Here is a 22,473-nt window from a genome sequence, read left to right as displayed (position 1 = left end):
GCTTACGAAAGGTCCGCTCCTTTTCTTCCTGCCTCCTGAGAGCTCACACTCTGACTTTCAGGGACTTGGGGGCCCAGAAAATCCTTGCAACACTCAGTGCTTTGCACGGCTCAGAGCCTCTTTTGCTCGAAACTGTGCTCGTTACCCTCTGCAGGGTACATAATCACCTAATAATAGCTCCGCTAGAGACAGTATGTGTGTGCGTGTGCGAGCTTCTCTTCATTATTTCATTAAATTTGCATTAAAATAGCATATTGTGGGGGAGGCAGCGGAGAGTCTCCGAGGGCCTTTGCTGCCTCCCCTCCCCTATTTACTGAAGGGGTAGGAAGTGGTTTGTGAATTCAGTCTATCGGAAAGGAACAGTGGGGCCCCTGTCATGAGGAAAGCAGCAAGTGCTGTGCAGTCTGGTGGGCTTCTACTGGATGCCCCACTGTGCTCCGCGGCAGGAGCTCCTGCAACCATTATATACTGGTGTGGTCTGCCCAGTCAATATTGAAGCACCCTCCTTAATAATCCATTTAAAATTCAGTTCCACCCTTTCTCATCATGTGTCTATCATGTGCCAGGCACTGATGGGGAGACAAAAAAAGAAAAAAAAAAAAAAAAAGAAGGCATTATCTCCTCCCTGAAGGAGTTTCCCATGCAGTGGAAACAAACGTTCTCTTCACTAGAGACACGAAGACCTTACTGGAACTCCATTCCGAGTTCTAAAAAAAACCCACCAACTTGAAAAGAGATTATTTATGCAGATTGACCCAATCAACTGTGAAGTTGAGGAGGGCTGTGTGTTTGGGGAATGTGAAGTCGACCGGGGTCCCCCCGAGCTCTCTCCCCTAAACACTTGCCGTGCACTCGAAGTTCTGAAATCGGAAATTCTTTTAGTTTACGTGTTCTCCACTCCCCACCATCTTCTGTTTGTCTTTCCTCTCATTTTATTTTTTGAATGGCACAGACATTTCCGGGAAGAAACAAACACAACCTAAGGGTTACACGGTTGATTCATTGACATGAATTGGTTTTTTTTCCACGAAAGAGATGGTTCAGGGCAGCAGGACTAGACGCCCATCAGTGCCTCGGGTCCTCAATGGAATCTTAAGAACGCTGCTTGGTCTCTCTGGATCCTGAGACTCACTGCTTCCATCACAGTCCGCCTTAGGAGGGAAGAAGAGCCTAGAAGATACAGAAGGACGGGAGGGAAGGTCACTGGGAGCTGCCCGGAGGTACTCTCGGGTGCACACTGGCTGCTACTGTCTAGTGGTCCCACCCACAGAGGAGAAGGTGCATTCTGGCCTCCTTAATCTTCATCTTAACACTATCAAAACGACTAAAAGGTCTGTCCTCCACAGTTAGCTAAGATCACCTTGGCCCTCGGAGGGGGAAGACTAGGGTAAGGAAAGTATCCAAGCCTAAGAAATCCAGTGATTCGTGAATGCTTTGCCTTTACTCTAGATTTTATACCTCTATATTATCTTCGAGTTTCTACTCCATTCTATAAACATTATTCTATGTTCCACTACATTGTCATATAGGTTCAGGCCTAATACATGTGCATGTTAATATTCATGTCTCTCTTGTCAAGAACGTCCCTGAACTTCCCTTGTGTTCCTCTAGGTAAATGTTCTTTATACCCATGTCTGGCTTTCACGCCTCCCGACCGCGAGATTATCTACTGAATAAGAAAGGCTAGTGTGCTACGTATAGTCTGGATTCGCAGCACATTATGAACACGCCTTCATCCACGTAATATCCGTGCTTTATCCACTTGTACCACACACGATGTAGGTTTCTCCTTAAGATGAATGTACAAACGTTCCTTTTCTACTTAAGATGAGCATACCAACAGGCTTCATAGCTACCCTAACAAACTGGCATTGGGCAGAAAACGTGGGAAGGACATATTCCGTGTAAGTCTGACGAGGATCCCCTTAATTCCTCCAGCAACATTATTCGTGCTGTTTAATCCTAGTGTATACTCAATTGACAGTTTCCTATGGCTTAGAGCAGTAGGTGTTCTCTGGGCCGGGCGACCGCGAGTTCCTCCCTGAGCTTTCCGCTTCCTGTGTCTGCTGTCTTCTCTGCTTGCTCCTAGAGGCCACCCGAGACGGGTGATAATCTGTGTTTATCCCTTCATTCACCATCCAGACAATAACTATCGAGTGCTTAGCATGTGCAGGCATTCTGCTCATTTCAGAGGATACAATGGTGAGCCAGAGAGCCCAGAGGAGCCGATAAATAATGACAAGGATGGGGAATAAGTGAGAGGAACAGGGTGGCCGGCAGACATCTGAAGGATGAGCAGAGTTGGCCGGGTGAAGGGGGAAGAGAGGGGACGGGAGTGTCACAGGCAGAGGGAACAGCCTCAATGGAAGGCCTCCAGGCCTGCATGAGGACCCAAAGGGAGCCCAGCCAGGACCGTGGAAGGAGGAGGAGAGGGGAAAGGAGGAGTCGGGCAAAACAACAACATAACTCGACTGCAATTGACCCCACGGTCCATAGAGCGTGAGAAATGCCACATTTTCTATTTTTCCAAGTTTAAATAACTCCAGTTTGAGTCCTCCTCATGGCTAGCGAGGAGTCTAAAGACAGGACTGTTAAAGGTCCTTCCTCTCTCCTTGGACTGCATCAAACTCCCATGGGTTTGCAAGGGCTGCCTGGGGGCAGGGCGCAGACTCAGGCTCAGGCTCAGGCTCAGGCCAGGTGGCAGGCTCCCTGCCTGGCCCACAGCCCCACTTGAAGGCCAACACCCCATTGGGGGGTCTTCTCCCTCTGAACCAAGCTCAGCTCAGTCCCGGGGACCTTCCCAAGTTTCCTGAGGGTGTCCAGAGCTCAGGGCTCCCTGGCCCCATCTGTGGTCCAGCCCCCTCAGAGGAAGCATGTCCCTGCTGAGCTCAGGCCCCTACCATGAGCACGCCCCTTTCCCCCCAAAGGGCCAAAGCCCAGATTCTCCAGTCCCCTCCTGTAGCACAATCAGCTAATTCCTGTTGACACCTAGACGTTCCAAATCCATAAATCTGAGAGATGCTATGTGGTCTACAGCCTTTCCTCTCTCAAATCACACACACACACACACACACACATGAACACGTGCACACACAAACCCAAGAAGAGCCCAAACCCTTAGGAACCCTCTTTCTTGGGGAGATGTACAGGGGATGATGGGGGCAGGGCAGAGTGGGAGAGGGGGGAGTTAGATTTCTTCCCGGGTGAGTCTTCGCCAGAAAGACAAACATGAAAAACTCAAGAAGACATCAATGCACTCCCACGAATTCACCCTATTACACCGATATAATCTGTTGCTCTTGGCCAGCGACATCGTGGAGGCAGGTACTGCTGTGGGTCCCCTTTCACAGATAAGGAAATTGAGATCCAGAAAGGTTAAGCAGCTTGCCTAAGCTCACACAGAGACGGGGATCCGATCCCAGCTCACACTGACTCTAGACAGACATTCTTGACCTTGGCTGCCCATTACAATCACTTGTAGCTCTACCCCTCACCCGGGTCCTACCCCAGACCAATGACGTCAGAATCTCTGAGGGAGTGACCTGAACGTTAGCACTTCTGTCACTCCCCCCGCAATGATACCCAGGTTGAGACCCATCAGAGAGTCTCTGCTTTGTGCCCTGGGCCACACCACTGGTTTCTGGGTTAGCAGCTGGGTAGCTAGAGGCACCAATACCTGACAGAAGCACTGTACAGGGGCAGGCTTGGGGCTTGGATACTGAAGGGTACCGTTTGGAACGTGTGGGTGTGAAGCATCTTTGGGTCACCCGGGTGGAACTGTTCCCCTGGAAAATGGACAATGGGATAAGGCTTGGGGCCTGGGAATCAGGCACTGACTCCCAGACGCCGGGCAAAAGCCATGGAGATGGTGAGATCATCAATTTCCTGGAGAGTGTGGGCAGGGTCCGTGTCTGGACAAGCCCTCACCAGCCTCCAAGGCCACTGCCACTGGCTTCGTCTCCCTAGGTTTCCACTCTTAACCGTTAGATGGGCAAATCGGAAAGAAATGGCAAAAGAGATTTAAGGGAAAGACACAGAAAGAGCAAAATGCCAAGAATAAAGCCATCAGGAGTGGACTTTTCCTTCCCCTCTGCTTTTCCTTCCCCTCTGCTCCTTCCCTCCAAGCTGGTGGCCCTGGAGCAAGAAAAGGAAGGTTCAAGATGGAGGGGCCTTAGAGACACCCACAGTTAGCATTTAAGTGACAACCTTGGGCCCAACTGAAAACCAGCTTTCTGATGCTGGGGCCTTGTCCCACCTTCTGGTGGCATGGGCTTGTCCTCCAGGTCGGAGGGAAATTGAGGAGGTAGAGGGGCCCCCAAGGCCATGGGCACCAGGCCCCTGAACCTGCCAACTGACAAATGCCTTCTCTCACAGGCCAAAGTTTCCCCAGTATGCTTTGAAAGTGTGCTTGTTAAAGATGAGGCTGCTCTGGGGGTGGGATACTGAAAACTGCATCCTTAACAAGCCCTCCTGACGATTTGACCGCACAAGGCACGATTGAGGGGCCCGTAAATCACTCCTGTCCTCTCTCCCAGGAATTCCCGTGATTTTAGTAGGCTCCATCAGCCTTGGGGACTTGATAAACCACAAGTGCTGTCCCCTCACTTCCAGCCCCACTGAGCTACAACTAATGGTGGAGGTTGGACCTTTTCCTTTGGTGCATCGGGCAGAAAGGCAGTGAAGCCTCCCTGGTCAGAGGCCTGAAGCTGTCTTTCTGTCTTCACTCTCTGAGGACAGGGCATGACTGCCTCTGCGGGCATTCTGGTCTCAGGATGCATGGCATTCAAGCTTTTGCATGCTTCGTTCAATTTTAGTGACTTTTGGAAGCTATCCTCCAGAAAGACCCCAGCACTCGTTTCACTGTTGGAAAGGGATGATGCCCCAGTCAGTATGTTCAGCTCTTTGATCTGAACTCAGATTTACACATGGACAAAAAATAATTTCACTTACTTGAAGTTTATTCTTCACAATCGGAAAACTAAGAGAATGTGTAAGTTTACCATTTGTTTTTTACAGAAATATAGCTAGACTTGTGTTCGGTTGTCAATAAGGGATCCCCTGAAGAGTGGCTTAGTGAATTACTTTTGTTTTGACTCCCGTAGTAAAAAGAGTAGGGGTAGGGAGTTGCTTAAGGATATCAGGGCTGAAGTCTCGGCGCTTCTTTTGGCCTTACCCCCGTTGTGCAAGAAGCCACTGCGCCAGCCATCAGGTCTTCTTTCTAGGCAACGGGAAGAAAAAAGGGGTGAGCAAAAACGGATCAGAAATCCCCAGCAGACATCGTCGTATATCTCAGTGGTCAGAAATTGTATCACGTAGTCGCTTCTAACCGCGAAAGAGGCCGGGAAAGATTTTTTCTAGCGCCTACATTGCTGCCTGACAAAGTTAGGGTTCTTTAGTCGAAAACAAGGGGAGAACGGATGCTGGGCTGGCAATCGGCGAAAGTCTGTGACCAGGTAACCCAACACTAAATGTGTTTAGAAATACATGAGAGGGGTGCCTGCGTGGCTCAGTCGGTTAAGCGGCCGACTTCGGCTCAAGTCATGATCTCGCGGTCCATGAGTTCGAGCCCCGCGTCGGGCTCTGTGCTGACAGCTCAGAGCCTGGAGCCTGCTTCGGATTCTGTGTCTCCCTCTCTCTCTGACCCTCCCCTGTTCATGCTCTGTCTCTCTCTGTCTCAAAAATAAATAAATGTTAAAAAAAAGTTTAAAAAAAAATAGAAATACATGAGAAGCAGTTCCTTTCAACTGTACCTTATTCAATAGTCACTCAGGTACATTTCACCCCCCCCCCCCCAACACACACACCTTTTTTTATTCATCAGACTAGTGAGAAGACGGCACTTTACGAGCGAGAAGTCAGTCTCAGTATATAACTGCCCTTCTTGCCTCTGACCATTGCTTTGTTCCTATAATTAGCATCATATGCTGCCCGAAGACAGCTGGGGCCCCTGACGTCATCACGCCAGACGGCTAAAAGTGTGTTAATGAGGAAAATAAAGAGTACGGCATTTAACTATGATATTTCCCTGGGAACCTCTTGGTTTTGCAAATGTCTAAGTTTGTGGAGGAGGTGAAGTATTTCTCCCTCCCTCCCTCCCCCACCTCAGGTTGCCATAGAGCCCCTTTCCTCTGCTTTTGCGAAGGTTGAGTCTCTATGGCAATGCTTTGACTTCATCTTCACTCTCTCTCATAAGAGCAGCGAATAAGTTGAAGACCCATTGTGGAGTGCGCTGACGAGCAAAACATTCTCCACCTACCAAAGCACGAAGGAGACGGTCTGACTTGGCATGTCAGTCATGTCGGGTTTGTGGAGTGTTGCGATGTGATATGAGTGTTTTGAGGTGCGTTGTTTTTCCCTTTCCAGAATGCCCATATCATAAGCCCCTGGGTTTCGAATCAGGAGAAGTTACACCAGACCAGATCACCTGCTCCAACCTGGAGCAGTACGTGGGCTGGTATTCCTCGTGGACCGCTAACAAGGCCCGGCTCAACAGTCAAGGCTTTGGGTAAGCAGGGCAGGTGGCTCAGGCGGTTTTTCTCATGTGATTTGAAAAATGTAGGTCTCTGTAAGAAAAAAATGGCAGAATGCATTTATTTATTCAACAAATATTGACTGAGTGCCTTCCGTGTGCTGAGGACTGTGGGCAAGGTGGCGGAGGTCCTGGCCTTCAAGAAGCACACAGTTTAGACGGGGAGAGGGGCTCTACCTGAAGGGAACGGATGGGGATGGTAAAGGTCAGCAAAGTTAGGGCACAAGTGAGGTAAGGCCAGAGCTCTGGTAGGCAGAAGTCAGATCTCAGATCGTGAAGTCATGTGAAGAATTCTGGTAACTATTTTAGGCATAATGAGAGGACCCGGAATGTGCATTAGTTAGAGTGCAAGTTTGTACTGCTGTAACAAAGAGCCCCAAAGTACAGAAACTTAAATAACATAAAGGTTGATTCCTCGGTCATCTAAAAGTTTCATTAGGCCATGTAGTTTCATTGTTATGACGGCTGATGGTATCAGGGGTCCAGATTCTTTCTACCTTCTTCTGTCATCCTTCACATGAAGCTGCCATCTCAGGGCCCAAAATGGCTACCCTAGCTTCCACTAGCACATCACATTCTAGCCAGGGGGGAGAAAAGAGGAGCAGAGTGCACAAGCATAATCCTATTGGCTACTTCTGCCCACATCTCACCAATCAGAATTTAGTCAGGTTGTCCCACCTAGCTGCAAAGGAGACTGGGAAATATGAACTTTTCTGGGTGGCTGTTTGCCCAGATAAAACATGGTGGTGGTGGTGGTGGTGTTCTATTGCTAAAAGAAGACGGGAAGAGGATATTGGGGGACAATTAGCAGACTCTAGCAGAGAAAGATTTAAAGCTGGGGAATACTACAATAAGATTTGTGTTGTAAGAAAATTCTGGCTCAGGGCGCCGAGGTGACTCAGTCAGTTGTGCATCCAACTCTTGGTTTCGGCTCAGGTCATGATCCCAGGGTTGTGAGATCAAGCCCCATGTCGGAAGCTATGCTCAGCAGGCCGCCTGCTTCAGATTCTCTCTCTCTCTCTCTCTCTCTCTCTGCCCCTCTCCCTTGCGCATGTGCGCTCTGTCTCTCTCAAATAAAAGAAAAAAGAAAAAAAGAAAAGAAAAGAAAAAAGAAAAATCTGGCTCTTGTGAGGAGAACTGTTTAGTTGGGAGAAGTAATTAGTGAGGTGAGCTAAAGTAGCAATCCAGGCAAGAATTGAGGATGATGTGGGTCAGGGCAGTGCCAGTGAAATGGAGAAAAGTAAATGACTTTGAGAAACATTTGAGATGGAGTCAATAGACGGATTGGATGTTTGAGGCGACAAAGAGAAAGGGACAAAGATCTCTCTCGGATCGCTGGCATGAACACCCCAGAGGATGGGGGTAGCATTCTGAAAGATGAATATTGGAAGGAGGGGCTGGAGACAATTAGGAGTTTACTCTTGGACATGTTTCTTTGGGGACGCTGTACAGCATCTAGAAGTTGTCTAGACAGCAAATGATTCTCAGGTTTCGGGATTTAGAAAAGGTCTGGGATGGAAGTTAAGATTTCAAGAGCCACGCAAGGAGCAAGTCTGGAATTAGAAGAGAAGGCAGCCAAGGACTGAGTCCCGAGAAGCTAATTAATATGCAAAAAGTAAATAAAAACCTCAAAGGGGAAATTATAGGTTTCCACAATTCATGAGAGACATAGCTAAAAAACAAATCAGTTCCCTCACTGGTTGGTTTGCTTTATAATTGCCAAAAGCTCTTCCAGAGCCACTTGGATCAGTGTTCTGCACATGGGAGACACTCTCTGAAAGCCATGAATGACAGCACTGGAAGGAGACGCAAATATGTATAAAGGGACTGAAATTGGGGTGAGACTCATGGAGAAAGAGACATCAGGAGAGACTAATGAAAAGGGAAGGGAGCTGGTGGGTGCAAAAACCATGCATTTTCATGATTTGAAGACAGACATACTCAACCACACCCCAAAGGTGATTTCAGCAACACTCAAAGGCACTTCTTTGACAGATCAGTTGAATCTGGCCATTGTTCTTTGGTCAGTGGAGATGCTGGGAGAAAGAGAATGATACAAGTATGACAGAGGCTGCACACTTCTTGGAGACAGGCCTTTTGGTGCTTAACAGATTGCAGCTCAGACTGCCTGCGCGTTGCAGGGGTTCTTTAGGCACTGGCGACCCCTCAAAGGGCCGTGCCTCTCAGCTCTTTGGAGGCTCTCATAGGAAAGGGCTCCTGGTGATTTGCTGTGTTCCTGGCAGGTGCGCCTGGCTGTCCAAGTACCAGGACAGCAGCCAGTGGCTAGAGATAGATCTGAAGGAGGTCAAGGTGATTTCAGGGATCCTCACCCAGGGGCGCTGTGACATTGACGAGTGGATGACCAAGTACAGCGTGCAGTACAGGACCGATGAGAACCTGAACTGGATTTACTATAAGGACCAGACAGGAAACAACCGGGTAAGTTGGACTTACCCCAAACCACCTTTAGCTCATACTCTATGGGACTTCCCTCCCGTTCCTGCCCCGTCACGCCACTGACTCCATGGCAAGGGAAGTCATCCATGCTTCTTCCCCACAACATGGTCTACTCTCTGACAAGGCAGGGTCTTTTCTTGCTGTATCCTGTGTGCCCAGCAGTTTGTGAGTGAGCACCACTCTTGCATGCAAAAGAAATCTTTGTTTGAATTCTCCTACCAGCTTATAGTTGCTCAAATGATCAAAACTGGCCATTTGGACTATTCCAAACTCCGTGGGCCATTGAACACTTTGCTGCATACATGTGACTTGACCTATTATTGATGTGGCTAGGCCCTTGTCCATTTATGTAGATATGGCCTCTCCTTACCATTGAGACTGACTTCCAGGAAGATCTGGACAATCCAGCAAGTTAGCCACTGAACTATGTAAATGATTAAAATGACTCCAGCAATGAAGACACAGAGGAACTTGAACCTTTGAGCAATTTTATATCCTACTAACCTCTAAAGGCCAAGCCCCAAGTCTTGTTCACAGTAGGCTCTTGATTAAGTGTGTGTATATATATATATATAACCAATATTTTATATATATAATGTCTATTTGCAATGAATTAAAAACTCGCTAGCTGTTTGGAACCGTTAACTGTCCTTTTGCCTGAGAGTAAGGACTTCTGAGGCTAATTTGGACACTTAATCAGATTAAGCAGACACGTGTGCCTGAAAATCAGAAGGCTTTGTACTCTGTGATGACAAGTTGTACAGCAAGACAGCCACGGGTTGAGATTTCAAGGAGTTTGAATACAATAGGAGAAACCATCTTGATACTTAGACATTTTATTTCATTTTTGATCTTGTTAGCTGGCTTTTCAAAAAGAAACGGAGAATTCATTTTCAAGTCCTGCCTGCATTTCTGAAGGCCTTGACGGTTCTTTGCAAAGAGGTACTCCGCTCAGGCACTTGGGCAATCTGCAGGAGCCTGTTCCAACCTCCCTCTTCACCTGTCCCAACTTGAATAGATTCAAGGGCAAACGGCAGAGAGAAGGGGATGTGGGATGTTGCTATTGGGAAGAAAGGCAAGATCATGGCACAGGAGGTCCTTCTTGTTTTGTAGATAGATGGGGCCAAAGTGGCAGCCAGATTTTTTGCAGGAGATAATCCCGGAAAGAAATGAAACGCTCCAGTGTCATCAGGCAGAGCTCTACAACTCTAGAAAGACTGCCAAGAATGATTTCTTTGGAAACGCAGCCGAACAGCCACGGCACCTTTTTCCGTCATGGCCACTGCATCATGCTATGCTGCATCCCAAAACACATGAAGCAGAACCTTTTCCTCCCCACTTTGGGTACTGCACTCCCCCTTCCAGAATCTTCCCTCTAGTTTTTATGTCTTTTCTTTTCTAAAAGCAGTCTTCCAAGTCTAAAAAGTATTTGCCATTGGTATGGAGGTAGAGATACACACTTAAGCTTTGGCTCACAACTTCAGGGCCAGCTCACCAGTTTTTACTCGAGCCTCATTTTGGATCCCTTTGGAACGGAAGAACATTCCTCCTGTAAGTGCAATGCGGTCCTTTTCAAAATTGGTCAAAATGCAAAGAATCAGAACACAGAATTGGTGATGAGAATCAAGAGGCATTTTCCATCAGTGCCATCCAATAGAACCTTCTGTGACAATGGAAATGTTAGGATCTGCACTGTCCAATATGGAAGCCACTAATCACACACAGCTATTGAGCACAGGAGCCATCACCAGCGCGGCTGAGGAAGGAAATTGTTACCTAATTTTAATGCATTTAAATTTAAATAGCCACGTGTGGCTAATGCTCCCATACTGGCTGGGGAAGCTCTAGATGTCCCCAGAGAATCACTCGGCGATGCCTAGAACATGCAGGCACTAACACACAAGTTCAGATTTCGGGCATATGCAATTCTCTGACCTTTAACCACTTTCTGAGATTTCCCAGACTTCAAATTTGGGGCCAGCTTCAGATAGGAATTGTTCTTCCTTTTCCCTCCCCTGATGTGATAGTGATAAGATTTCCTCTCTCTTTAGGTCTTCTACGGCAACTCAGACCGAACCTCCACGGTCCAGAACCTCCTGCGGCCCCCCATCATTTCCCGCTTCATCCGGCTGATCCCACTGGGCTGGCACGTCCGCATTGCCATCCGGATGGAGCTGTTGGAGTGCGTCAGCAAGTGTGCGTGACGCCTCCTTCGGCTCGGCACCTGCCAGGTGGGGTGGAGGGCGCAGAGCAGCCTGTAGGGGAACATTGACGCGACCAGGGCTTGAACAGGGTGACAAACAGGGCTGAATTTTACAAGCTCTTTTCAAAGCAGAGCTGGGCAGAAATAATTTCTTTTTTTTAAGATATAGTTTCCAATGTCAATGAGAGAGAAAGAAAAATGAACTCATTCCCCACTCAGGGCCAAAGAAAATAAGAACAAAGAAAATGTCCCTAAAGACAATGTTCATCAAAAGCCTAAGTAGCAGGGGTAATTTTCTGCTCTCGGGTTTTTGTGTTTGGCCTGACAGTGTGAAAGGTGTGGTCTCAGGGAACACAAAGGAGCCCAGATAATTTAAAAACCCTTTTGCTTCACCACCCTGAAAACAGGAACAGAAGTTTCATAAAACCTTGATTTGAACGCAAATGGGGAGCAGGCTTGCGGTCTCTCTGGAGTTTTCACCGAATCAGGGCCTCTCACAACTTTAGAGCACCGTGTATGCAGAGGGAAAGGTTTTGGGGTGACCGGGGGGCCGAAAGGCATAGTCGGGAGCCTGTGTCCTGGTCTCCTGGAGGCTGGCACCATCGCCCCAGGTAGGAGGGCCTCCCCTGCTCTGCGCCTTCACCCCCACACACACAAGGACTGGGGAGCCACAAAAGCTCTCATCACATACAGATCCATTCTAGCAAAGTTTTCCAGTCTGTGGTCACTATTTGGGTGAATACATGGGACGGGCTGCATGTGGAAGTAGCAAAGTTTCTCTGTATTTAGGAACCCCACAAGACCAAAGCACACCAGAATTTCCCTTCATCTAGGGCTACCATTTTTCAACAGGATTCACATTTTAAAACCAGTTGGCACAGGAGCTAGATCACTGGCTACACGGAGGAGGCCCATCAGCTAACCACATGCTTTGCAGGAAGTGGGCAGACCGCAAGTCCTAAGAAGGGATGTGGATACGTTTCTTGTGACCCACGGTTAAACTTCACCCCTTGCCTTGCAACACACAAAACAGGCCTGCTCCTGAGGCTGAAACCTCCTTGGGAAGGACCGGGCCTGGCATGGGCCTGGCCTTCCCCCTCCTGGAGGAGCTCATGAAGCTGGGACCTTTCGGGAACAGTCTCAGTCTCCTGAGTTTTCAGGCCCTTCCCTGGGGAGAGGCTGATGACATGGGGAGTGGCAGGAGAGGTATATGAAAGTAGGAGCTGAGAGGGGGTGAAACTGGGGGATGAGGGCCCTCTGACAAGACTGGGGAATCCGAGACTGTCCTGGCCCTGACACAGCACAGCCTCTACTAGAGGCTTTCTCCTGAGTTACTTTCTGTTTTCAAATGCCAAGCCGAGTGAAGACTCACACTAACATGATCCTGGACATCACATTCACCTTCTCTGTGAGGGGGGGAAGCCTCCTAAAAACCTCAAATCTCTTCCCTGGTGTTTTGGGGTTTAGAACAGCTCTATATTTAACCCACCATCTTTTTTTTTTTTTTTTTTTAACGTTTATTTTGAAAGAGAGAGGAGAGAGAGAGAGGGAGAGAGCATGCATACCCACGCGAGCAAGCAGAGAAGGGTCAGATAGAGAGGGAGACAGAGGGTCCGAAGCGGGCTCTGCACGGTCAGCAGTGAGCCCGATGTGGGGCCGAACTCGTGACCTGTGAGATCATGACCTGAGCCGAAGTCGGACGCTTAACCGACTGAGCCGCCCAGGCGCCCCTAACCCACCATCTTTTTAATCCCCCAACTGTATACTCGGACCTGGAAAAATGCTTCCCTTGCTCAGTATTCTCTCAAATACAAACATATCAAATTCAAGGTGGGGAAAAAAACAATCCTTCTCCGGCCTTTGGACACATGAATAAATCCATTTAGAGCAGACGCCTCATCAGAGCCCCTTACTGAAAAGCTGAATGAACTTTCATCATGACACAGATTGTCAGAGAAAATGGTGGTAGCCTAAGAGCTCAGGTCCTCTACAGTGGTCACATCAGACACAGGAGGGGAGTACGGTTAAGAGGAAAGAAGAAAAGAATGAAACTGTGAGGCAGTGATAAAGGTTCTCCAACTAATTGTTCATGTTGGAAATGTTTGCTTTGTAAAGGTTTAATGAGATAAAGTCACATACCGTACAAATTTCAACCATTTCAAGTGTACAATTCAATGACTTTTAGTAGACTCAGAGTTGAGGAACCATTATCACAATTTTAGAAAAATTTCATCACCCCACAGAGAAACCCCGCACCCATTAACCATCACCTCCCAACCTACTCGTCCCAGCAGCCCTAGGCAACCACTGATGGACTTTCTGTCTCAGTAGATTTGCCTATTCTGGACATTTCATATAAATGGGATCATTTTCTGCCTGGCTTCTTTTGCTTAGCATAGTGTTTTTCCAAGTTTCATTCAGGTTGTAGCATGCACTTAATTCCTTCTTCTAGCTGAATATCATTCCGTTATATGGATAGGTCACATTGTATTTATCCGTTCATCTGTTGATGGACATTTGGGTTGTTTCTACATTTTTGGCTATTGTGAATAATGCTGCTATAAACACCTGTGTACAAGTTTTTGTTTGGACATATGTTTTTATTTATCTTGGGCATATACCTAGGAGTGGAATGCTGGGGTCATATGGTTAACTCTACGTCTAACCTTTTTAGGAACTGTCAGACAATTTTCCAAAGGGGCCACACCATTATGCATTCCTACCAGCAACATATGAGAGTTTCAGGTTCTCTACGTTTGTTATTATCTTTTTGATTAGAGCCGTCCTGGTGTGTATGAAGTAGCATCACTCTGGTTTTTGATTGGCATTTCCCTAGGACTAATGATGCTAAGCATCTTTTTTATGTGTTCACTGGCCTTTTGAATAACTTCTTTGGAGAAATGTCTTTTCCGATCCTTTGCCCATTTAAAAATCAGGTGGCCTTTTTATTAACAAATTGTAAGAGCTCTTTAATATTCTAGATACAACCCCCTTAGGAGATACGTGCCTTGCAAATACTTTCTCCTATTCGGTAGGTCATCTTCTTACTCTCTTGATGGAGTCCTTTGAAACACATTTTTAAATTTTGATAAAGTCCAATTTATTCTTTTTTGTTGCATGTGTTTTTGGTGTCATATCTGAGGTACCATTGCCAAATCCCGATCATGAAGATTTACTCCTATGTTTCAAGAGTTTTATAGTTTTACTTCTTACATTTAGACCTTTGATCTATTTGGGGTTACTTTTTGTATATGGTATGAGGTAGGGGTCCAACTTCAGTATCTGCACGTGGACATCCAGTTGTCCCAGCACCATTTGTTGAAAAGACTTTTTCCCCACTGAATGGTCTTGGCATCCTTTTTGAGAAATCAATTAACCATAAAGGTGAGAATTTGTTTCTGGATCCTCAATTCTATTCCATTATAGGTCTACCTTTATACCAGTACCACACAGTTGTCATTACTGTAGCCTTTTTAGTAAGTTTTGAAATTGGAACAGGTTAACTCTCCAACTTTGTTCTTCTTCAAGGCTGTCTGGGCTACTGAGTCCTTTGAATGTCCATATGAATTCTAGAATCACTGTGTCAATTTCTGCAAAGAAGCCAGCTGAGATTTCACATCAGAAATCGCTCCATACTTGAGAATAAACAATGAGATACTGAGATCCATAATACGTTAATCTGTAGGTAAACTGTGTATAACAGCATATTAATTATTTACTTCATTTAATTTAGAACAGAAAGTATAAAAACAAAACTTTTATTGAGGGGCATCTGCAGCCTAACAGAATCTTGCTATTAAACACATGAACTGTGTTTGGAGTATGATTTTTTTTTTTTTTTTTTTTTTTTTGGTGCAGGAAAAATCTTGATTAAAAAACATACATATAGTGTAGCACAAACTCATTATTTTACCTTATGTTAACATGTTTACTTTTATTCTCACAAATGCTAGAGTGTGGTCTACACTTTCAGGAGATTCTTTTTGTTTTTTGTAATTTTTTTTTTTTTTACACTTATTCATTTTTGAGAGACAGAGACAGAGCACAAGTGGGGGAAGGGCAGAGAGAGAGGGAGACACAGAATCGGAAGCAGGCTCCAGATTCTGGGCTGTCAGCACAGAGCCCGACGCGGGGCTCGAACTCACAAACCGCGAGATCATGACCTGAGCCAAAGTCGGACGCTTAACCAACTGAGCCACCCAGGTGCCCCGTGGAGATTTTTTTTTTTTTTAATTACGGTAAAATATATATAACATATTGCAGGAAACTTTTAAACAACTAATAACGTGCTATGAACAAAGAAGTAGCATTAAGGGTTGCCGAGATGAAAAACAAAAATCTGAGCTGATTTTGGTATGGAGTGTAGGAGAAGGTTACTTGGACAACGCAAAGGTATTTCAAAATAAAGGTACCACTATGAATTCAGTGTCCGAGGCCAGAAAATTACACCCCTAAGGTGAGCCTCTGAACAGGTGCTGACAGAAGCCCATCTTTTTGTCTACCTGGAGCGTGGGGTGCCAAGGCCTGCTGACAAATGTACAGCTGTAAGCGCTGTGGCTTCCCGTGACCCCAAGAACAGCTCCAAGCTGGGTGCTTCTTAACCCTGACAATTTTACAAGGCTGATGTAAATATCAAATAGGATAAATACATGTAAAGTGCTTAATGAGCTCTCTAGAACTGGCAGTCAAGGTTCAGGGACATTGCTTCTCAACTTCATAGGGCTGCCAACCGAGGCACAAAAAATAGCTAGCTAATATTTACCTAGAACTGATAAAGTGCCTTGCAGGTTATCATCTTGTTAAATCCTCACAATTCTATGAAGTAGGTACTATTATTATTTCCATTTAAAGATAAGGAAACTGAGGCACAGAAAAGTGAAGTAACTTGCCTAAGGCCACCCAAGATCTAGGTGATGGAGCTAGGATTCTACTTGGGCAATCGGACTCCAGAGCCTGTGCTCTTAGCCACTTCACCGGGCCCTGGACCTCCAGTGACTTGTTTCAATGAAATGCTCGAATTCTCGAGTCAAATCAATTACCACCCGCCGGGAGATGAGAGGAAACATGCGTTGCTCCATGTCACGAGCCCCACATCAGTTTTCTACACACGGAGATGCCGGAACTGCACGGCTTACTAGTTGTTTACGGGCGTGGGTTTCACAGCGAGCACACTAGGCTTCAAATCCTAGCCAGGGGACCTGGGGCAAGGTAACGTAAAGTCCAGCCTCAGTCTCCTCGTCTACAAACTGAGGATCCTACTCGCTTCACTGCACTGCTGTGAGAAGTGAATGTAGTAATAAAGGTGAAACCCTTGGCATTGTGCCCCGCCACAGTAAGTGCTGCAAACAGAAAAATTATAAGGCCTGCGTGCTTTGACTCAGTCTTTATAAAAATTATAGTTGAAATCACAGGCCACAATTTTCTGGGACAGTAAGGAGAAATTTGGGAGTAAAGAAGTTGGTGACACAGTGCTTTTAAGAATGCCAATCACTGGGTTTTAGCTCCTACCCTCTGTTTAGAAAGATAAAGAACACTGGAGAATATTTATACATGTTCTCACACAAGTGAAGTTCTTTCCCCCATTAACAATAGGACCCACTGAGCAAATGCCCAAAGACAAAAGTGAGGGCCCAAAATGGTCAGTGTATCTGCCCCCCGCCACCTGTTTTTGTAAACAAAGTCTCACTGGAACACACCAGATTCATTCCTCTGTCTACTGCCTGTGCTGGCTCTTGCACCACGACGGCAGAGCCGCGTGGAGGCAGAGTCGAGTAGTCAGAGACCTATGGCCCACAGAGCCCCAAATGTTTACTATCCGGCAAAAAGTTTGCCAAGCTGCTTCATCTTTGCTTTCTCCATCACACTGAGCAGGAGGCACACATCTTCCCATCCTCCCAAACCACCAAGCGAGCGTCTAGCAATGTGCAAAGGAGACGACACAACACCGAAGTGTGAAAGAAACCAGTTTTCAAAATGCCAGGAGGAGAAAAAAGCTTTATAAATTGGAAAAAAAGAGAATATCATCATTAAATAACAGGATTTGCCCTGCTTTAACATTACTTTCTGTCCCTTAAACTGCTTCCAACTTCAAAGGCCCATTATCCCCCATTTGAAATCAAATGAGTTCTTTACAAAGAAGGAACTAACAAGGAGCTGCTTGCTGTTCAAAAGCGAGGGACCACAGTGCTCAAGATGGGGACGGCCTGGCAATCACATCAGTCAGTGCAAAATCTGCATTTTATTAAAGACATTTGGGAAGATCCATTCAAAAATACATTGTGCTCAGTAAAAATTGACCATTTCATGCTGATAATTAAGGTTACCACGGAATAGATATTTGTATAATATTTACAGCAACAATAGAAATTTTACAGAAGTTTAGAATGGAATACATGCCAGAAAAAACTTGATAAGATGTACCAACACATGATACAAAGAGTTATATAAACACTTTACAAATGGTTCATAATTAGCTTGTGAGGAATTTAAATATTCAACACTTTAAATTCAGTTTGGATTCAAAAATTAAAAAGGTTAACACCACGTCACACCCTTGCCACAGTAAAAAGTATGGAATTACACTCTGTATTATGGATTATAAAGTCTGTGCAATTAAGAATTTCCACTGATTCTTCATCTACCACAAATTTGGATGTTACATCATTCTGGCTTATCCCTATTTTTTATTTCATGCATGAGTAGGGTTCTCGAAGTCACCCTGCCCTGTGTCTTCCCAGATACCCCCTTTGAACTTCCTAGAGATTGAAGAAGCTCAGAACAGTCTTCTAAGTATATACAGAATAACTACCTGAATTCGAAATGGCACAAAGCAATTCTTGGAGATAGGAATTAGGGGCAACTATTTTGTTTGGTTTTATTGTTTCTGTTAATCAATCCAAGTTTACAGTGAGAATCCACTTCTCGCGATCATAGCTTACCCCTCCAGCCTGACTCAATCAGTGACCAAGGAGGAAACAAGGAGAGGGAAAGAGACTGAGAGGACTATACTCACTTGTGTACCTCTAGTGAAAATGGAGTTCGTACGAGCTTTGCTTTCCATTTTGGAAAATCTAAGCCACGGTGGAGAACTTAAAAGTTCTCCAAGAGAAAAAGCTTCATTTTTTTTTTTTTTCTTGAAACTCTGAATGCTTTATAACTAGAGCTTTTGATGACTCTGGCGATAAACACTTTAATCCCCCAACAGGGACAAAAGTCAAGGCATCTACCTTTTCTATTCCTGGGTTTCGTCCGATTAGCCCTGAAGCAGGGCACTAGGACAAACTTGTCTATGCCTGAAACGAATCAGATCAGGCTTTTGGGAAAGTAACATCCCAAACCAAAGGAAGTCCTGAGGAATTCTTAGCAGTCTGTCAAAACGGAAGGGCTGGAGGAACAGATAAGGCCTCTTTCTCCCTGATACTCTGTGCTGGAAGAGTAGCAAACAAGGCAACTTCTAATCTGCATACAACATGGAAACTGATTTTTTTTTTTTTTTTTTAAAGATTCCAAAGGAAGGTCAAAATACAACCCGAGGATCAAATGGGGTTCAGAGAGCGTAACCTTATGGGTAATGGAGGGCCTTAGAAGTGAAACCAGTTTCACTGCCGCAGTTCTCTGGCCCTGGAAATCCAACGTGCAGACTACTACAAATTTTTTCTGGCAAAACAAAAGACAAACTCCCTCAAATCTGGGAGTGAACAGTTATTGAATGAAGATACAATGTAGGTCATGATCATCTTTAATATCCTATAGGAAATACACAGAAAGGTGGGCCAGTGCCTGGAGTAGAGAAAGGTGGAGTCAGGACCAGGCCTAACGCTGATGAATCAACAAAGCACTAAGAGAAATGAATATTTACGTAGTAACTGACTTGGCACAAGTCTATGATCTTTTATAGTACATTCAGTTAAAAAAGAATAGAATAGAATAGGATAGGATAGGATAGGATAGGATAGGATAGGATAGGATAGGATAGAATAGGATAGGGCGGCAGGCCCAGAGTTTCCTCGCCACCTTACTTCTACCACATTGTGTGTATACAGACAGACAAGGGACTCGCCCTGTCACGGCCTCATTTTCTTGCATTTACTTATGGTTTCGAAGACGGAATTTTTTACCCAGCTGATGGGTCACACCCCATATAGATATATTCTATATATCTCAGCTGGTTAAGATACAAAATGAAGAAATCAGAACCACTTACAAGTTTTTGTTTTGTAAGACGGTTCTTTAAGTCTCTGAGAGAACGTTCTTGTGAGATTCTGGCCCTGGAGATTAGCAACAGGACACTTTTCTGCAGGCCCTTTTAAAGAAACCATTTATCTATCTATCTATCTATCTATCTATTTATTTATTTATTTATTTATTTATTTATTTATTTTTTTAAGTGTAAATCAGTTTTCTCTGCCTACACACTTTAATAGTGATGAACTGAAGGAGGCAAGGAAATATTTCAATATGCTCTGACTCGGTTCAGTGTATCACATACCACATCCCCAGCTCACAACAGTATGAGTCTGTGGATCTCAGTGCTCACATGGAGCTCAATATCCCACTATAATGTAGGAGTTAACGAACTTCTAGATATAAAAGCAGTGCTCTCCAGAAAAAATGTTGTGACCAGGAGAGAATATGCAGATTTCTGAGTCCCAGCTGAACTCTGGGAATAAGTCGCAATGAGCGATTGATTGCCCTTGCTGAAAGTTGGGTCACCACCAGGACCTTGGTGAACAGAAATGGACAGAGCCTTCTACACACTTGAAAAGTAACCCTCTGGCCGTTAAAAAAAGTTGTACACTTATTGAGTCATTCTCAATACATAGCTAGAAGAAAAATAAATGGCTTTTTTTCCTTATTTACTCTAAAAACTAGTTTAAGAAGTGAGGATACTATGACGTTAACTAAGATAAGGGGTGCTGGGAAGGGAAAATGGGATAGCATTTCCTAGCGAAGTCCACTAATTTTCAGATTAGGAACATGCTAAACTGGCTAACTCTACAACCACAACATACTTTATAATACATGACACGACTAGAAACTAACCAGCACAGCTCTGAGCTTAGAATTAAAGCACAACTGCATATGGCAAATCTTAAAGCAGGTTTTAAAACAGATTTAACCAAAGCGTACAGCACAAACACTCCTGTAACAGCCACATCACAACCACCAGTAAAGAGTTTTTTGCTTCTAATCGGTCTGTCATACGCCAATATTTGTAAAGAGCTATTAAATGACTTGAATAAAAAACAATGACATTTTCTTTTGGGAGACACAGCTAAAAGCCATGGATGCCTTTGAGCAGTTGGTAAAAATCATGCCAATCTGCCAGGCTGCTGCTTGCTTCTAAATATAAGCCTCATGGCTCTGTGAAAGATTTTCTAAAGATGGTGACCTAGAATTTAAGTTCTCAAACACCTATAAAGCCACTCTGGTCTCCTCCCAAAGAATGCACCGTTTAGCAGGCCCAAGACAATGAAAACAAACAGGATTCCAGGGATTCAAAAAGAGTGGTAGAAGATTCTTTCAGAGACTAGGATACTGAAGAATTCATACCCGCAGTTTCTCCCGTAGCCTGGAGAGAGCCAGGACAGAGCCAAGCTCTGCAGACGAGTGGGCCTGGAGTACAGTAGAGCAGGGTTTCTCAATCTCCCCACTATTGACATTCGGGGCTCATCATGCTTTGTTTGTGGGGGGGTCCTGTGTACACAGGATGTTCAGCAGCATCCCTGGCCTCCACCCACTAGATGCCAGGGGCACCCTACCGCTCCCAGTTATAACAACCAACCATGTCTCCTGATATTGCCAAACGTCCCAGGGAGGCAGAACTGGCCCTGACTGAGAACCACTGCTACAGAGACGACTCACTGGAGCTCCTTAGCACGGAGTACTTTTGATCTTGGGCTCTGAAGAGGCTAACCCTCAGACTGAGACCAAGCAAGGTTCAGTAAAGTTCATCCAGGACTTCAGAGAAGAAAAACGAGGATGGCGACAGAGCAAAAGTAGAAAAAGAGCGAAGCAGAGTTTCTTTTCAAAAGGTGATCAGCAACACTTCTCTAACACAAAGTGATTCATAAGCCTTCATTCAGCCATAGTCTATCCTTTAGGAAGTAAGGGCAGAGAATAGAACGTGGACATCGTAACTTTCCCTTCCTAAAGAAAATGTAGACTTTCGTGACTTTAAATCAAGTCCTTCTCATTGTGGATGGCAATTTTTGTGAGGTCAATGATTCATCGACCGGAGGAAAACAACAGTTAAAAGCTAAGAGAGGGCCCATTAGATTTGAGAGAAAACTTGACCATCCCCCACAGCGAGCAGGAAGAGAATTATACATGCCAGAAGTGTGGATTGTAGTTCACTTATTACAGCTTACTGAGGTCGATGAAAAGTCAGAATGGACAAAAGCTGAGAAGAGGATAAAAGAGCTACCTCAAAAATACTAGTTGAAAACACTGTAGATATTTTCTGGCTCAAATCTGGGAATGTACGAAAAGTATGTATTGACTCTTCATCAGTTAGGTTTACTTTGCTCTAGGTAGAAGGCAATTATTCTAGCCCTTCTTTGAAGAACCATCATGAATATAAATGTTCTGCAAACATCTGAGATCCCAGTGTTAGCAAGGATGAAAACATGGGAAACCAGCCCCTAGGTGACAACGAGCCTCAAATGCCACAGCATGGCAATGTGACTGCGCAGTTCCTAAGCGCACAGCACAGTGAGAAGTCTTTCCGGAGGAAAAAATGTAGTTTCTGGTCTGCAAGGGGGGATACAAGGTACAAATTTAGTATGAAAAAGAAGAGTTACACACCCTTTCAGAGTCATTAGTGTCCAGGCGAAAACTGCTAAGGTTCGCGTCACTTATATAACTGAGCAGCTGCCTGGGAAAAGCCAGAATTCAGAGCTACTTGAACAGTACAGAACTGGTGAAAGAAACAAGATATAAAAAGAACTGAAGAGCATGCAGACTATTGGTTGGAATCAACTTGTTTTAATGATAGTACCCAGTTGAGTTTCATTTTAGTGCCTATTATACTTATTAAAACCAAATAAAAAGCACCTTAAAATGACCTCTATATATAATCAATACACATCATTATAGTAGTTATATAAAAATGTAATATGCACACAATTTAAGCTTCAAAGAAACCAAGACCTTTTCATTATAATCTTCATAATTATCAGAGCTGATTCTCAAAATCTCAGGGGAGGGGGAACAGTAACTCAGCACATTTCAATTATCCTGACTTGATTCAGGGGCTTATGCTCTCAGAATCCTGGGACAAGTA

The 22,473-nt window shown here is 45.0% G+C and overlaps 1 protein-coding gene across 2 annotated transcripts in view; it reads right to left on the bottom strand.

The window, feature by feature from the left end:
- Window positions 1-927: 927 nt before the first annotated feature.
- CDKL5 (cyclin dependent kinase like 5) overlaps window positions 928-22,473 on the bottom strand; it is a 214,354-nt gene continuing 192,808 nt past the window's right edge. The window contains exons 19-20 of one of the 2 annotated variants that reach the window (XM_042973891.1): window positions 5,174-5,218; window positions 928-1,170 (exon numbers count right to left, since the gene is read on the bottom strand). In XM_042973891.1, the coding sequence (XP_042829825.1) occupies window positions 1,082-1,170; window positions 5,174-5,218 (134 nt within the window). In that variant the 3' untranslated portion in view covers window positions 928-1,081. Of the gene's footprint in view, window positions 1,171-5,030; window positions 5,219-22,473 lie in introns of those variants that run through there. The other variant, XM_042973890.1, reaches the window with a different exon arrangement.

This window comes from Panthera tigris, chromosome X (genome assembly GCF_018350195.1).
Source record: "Panthera tigris isolate Pti1 chromosome X, P.tigris_Pti1_mat1.1, whole genome shotgun sequence".
NCBI classification, from domain to species: Eukaryota; Metazoa; Chordata; class Mammalia; order Carnivora; family Felidae; genus Panthera; species Panthera tigris.
Note: the sequence above shows the minus strand (reverse complement) of the source record. Positions and strands in the feature narration are given on the sequence as shown.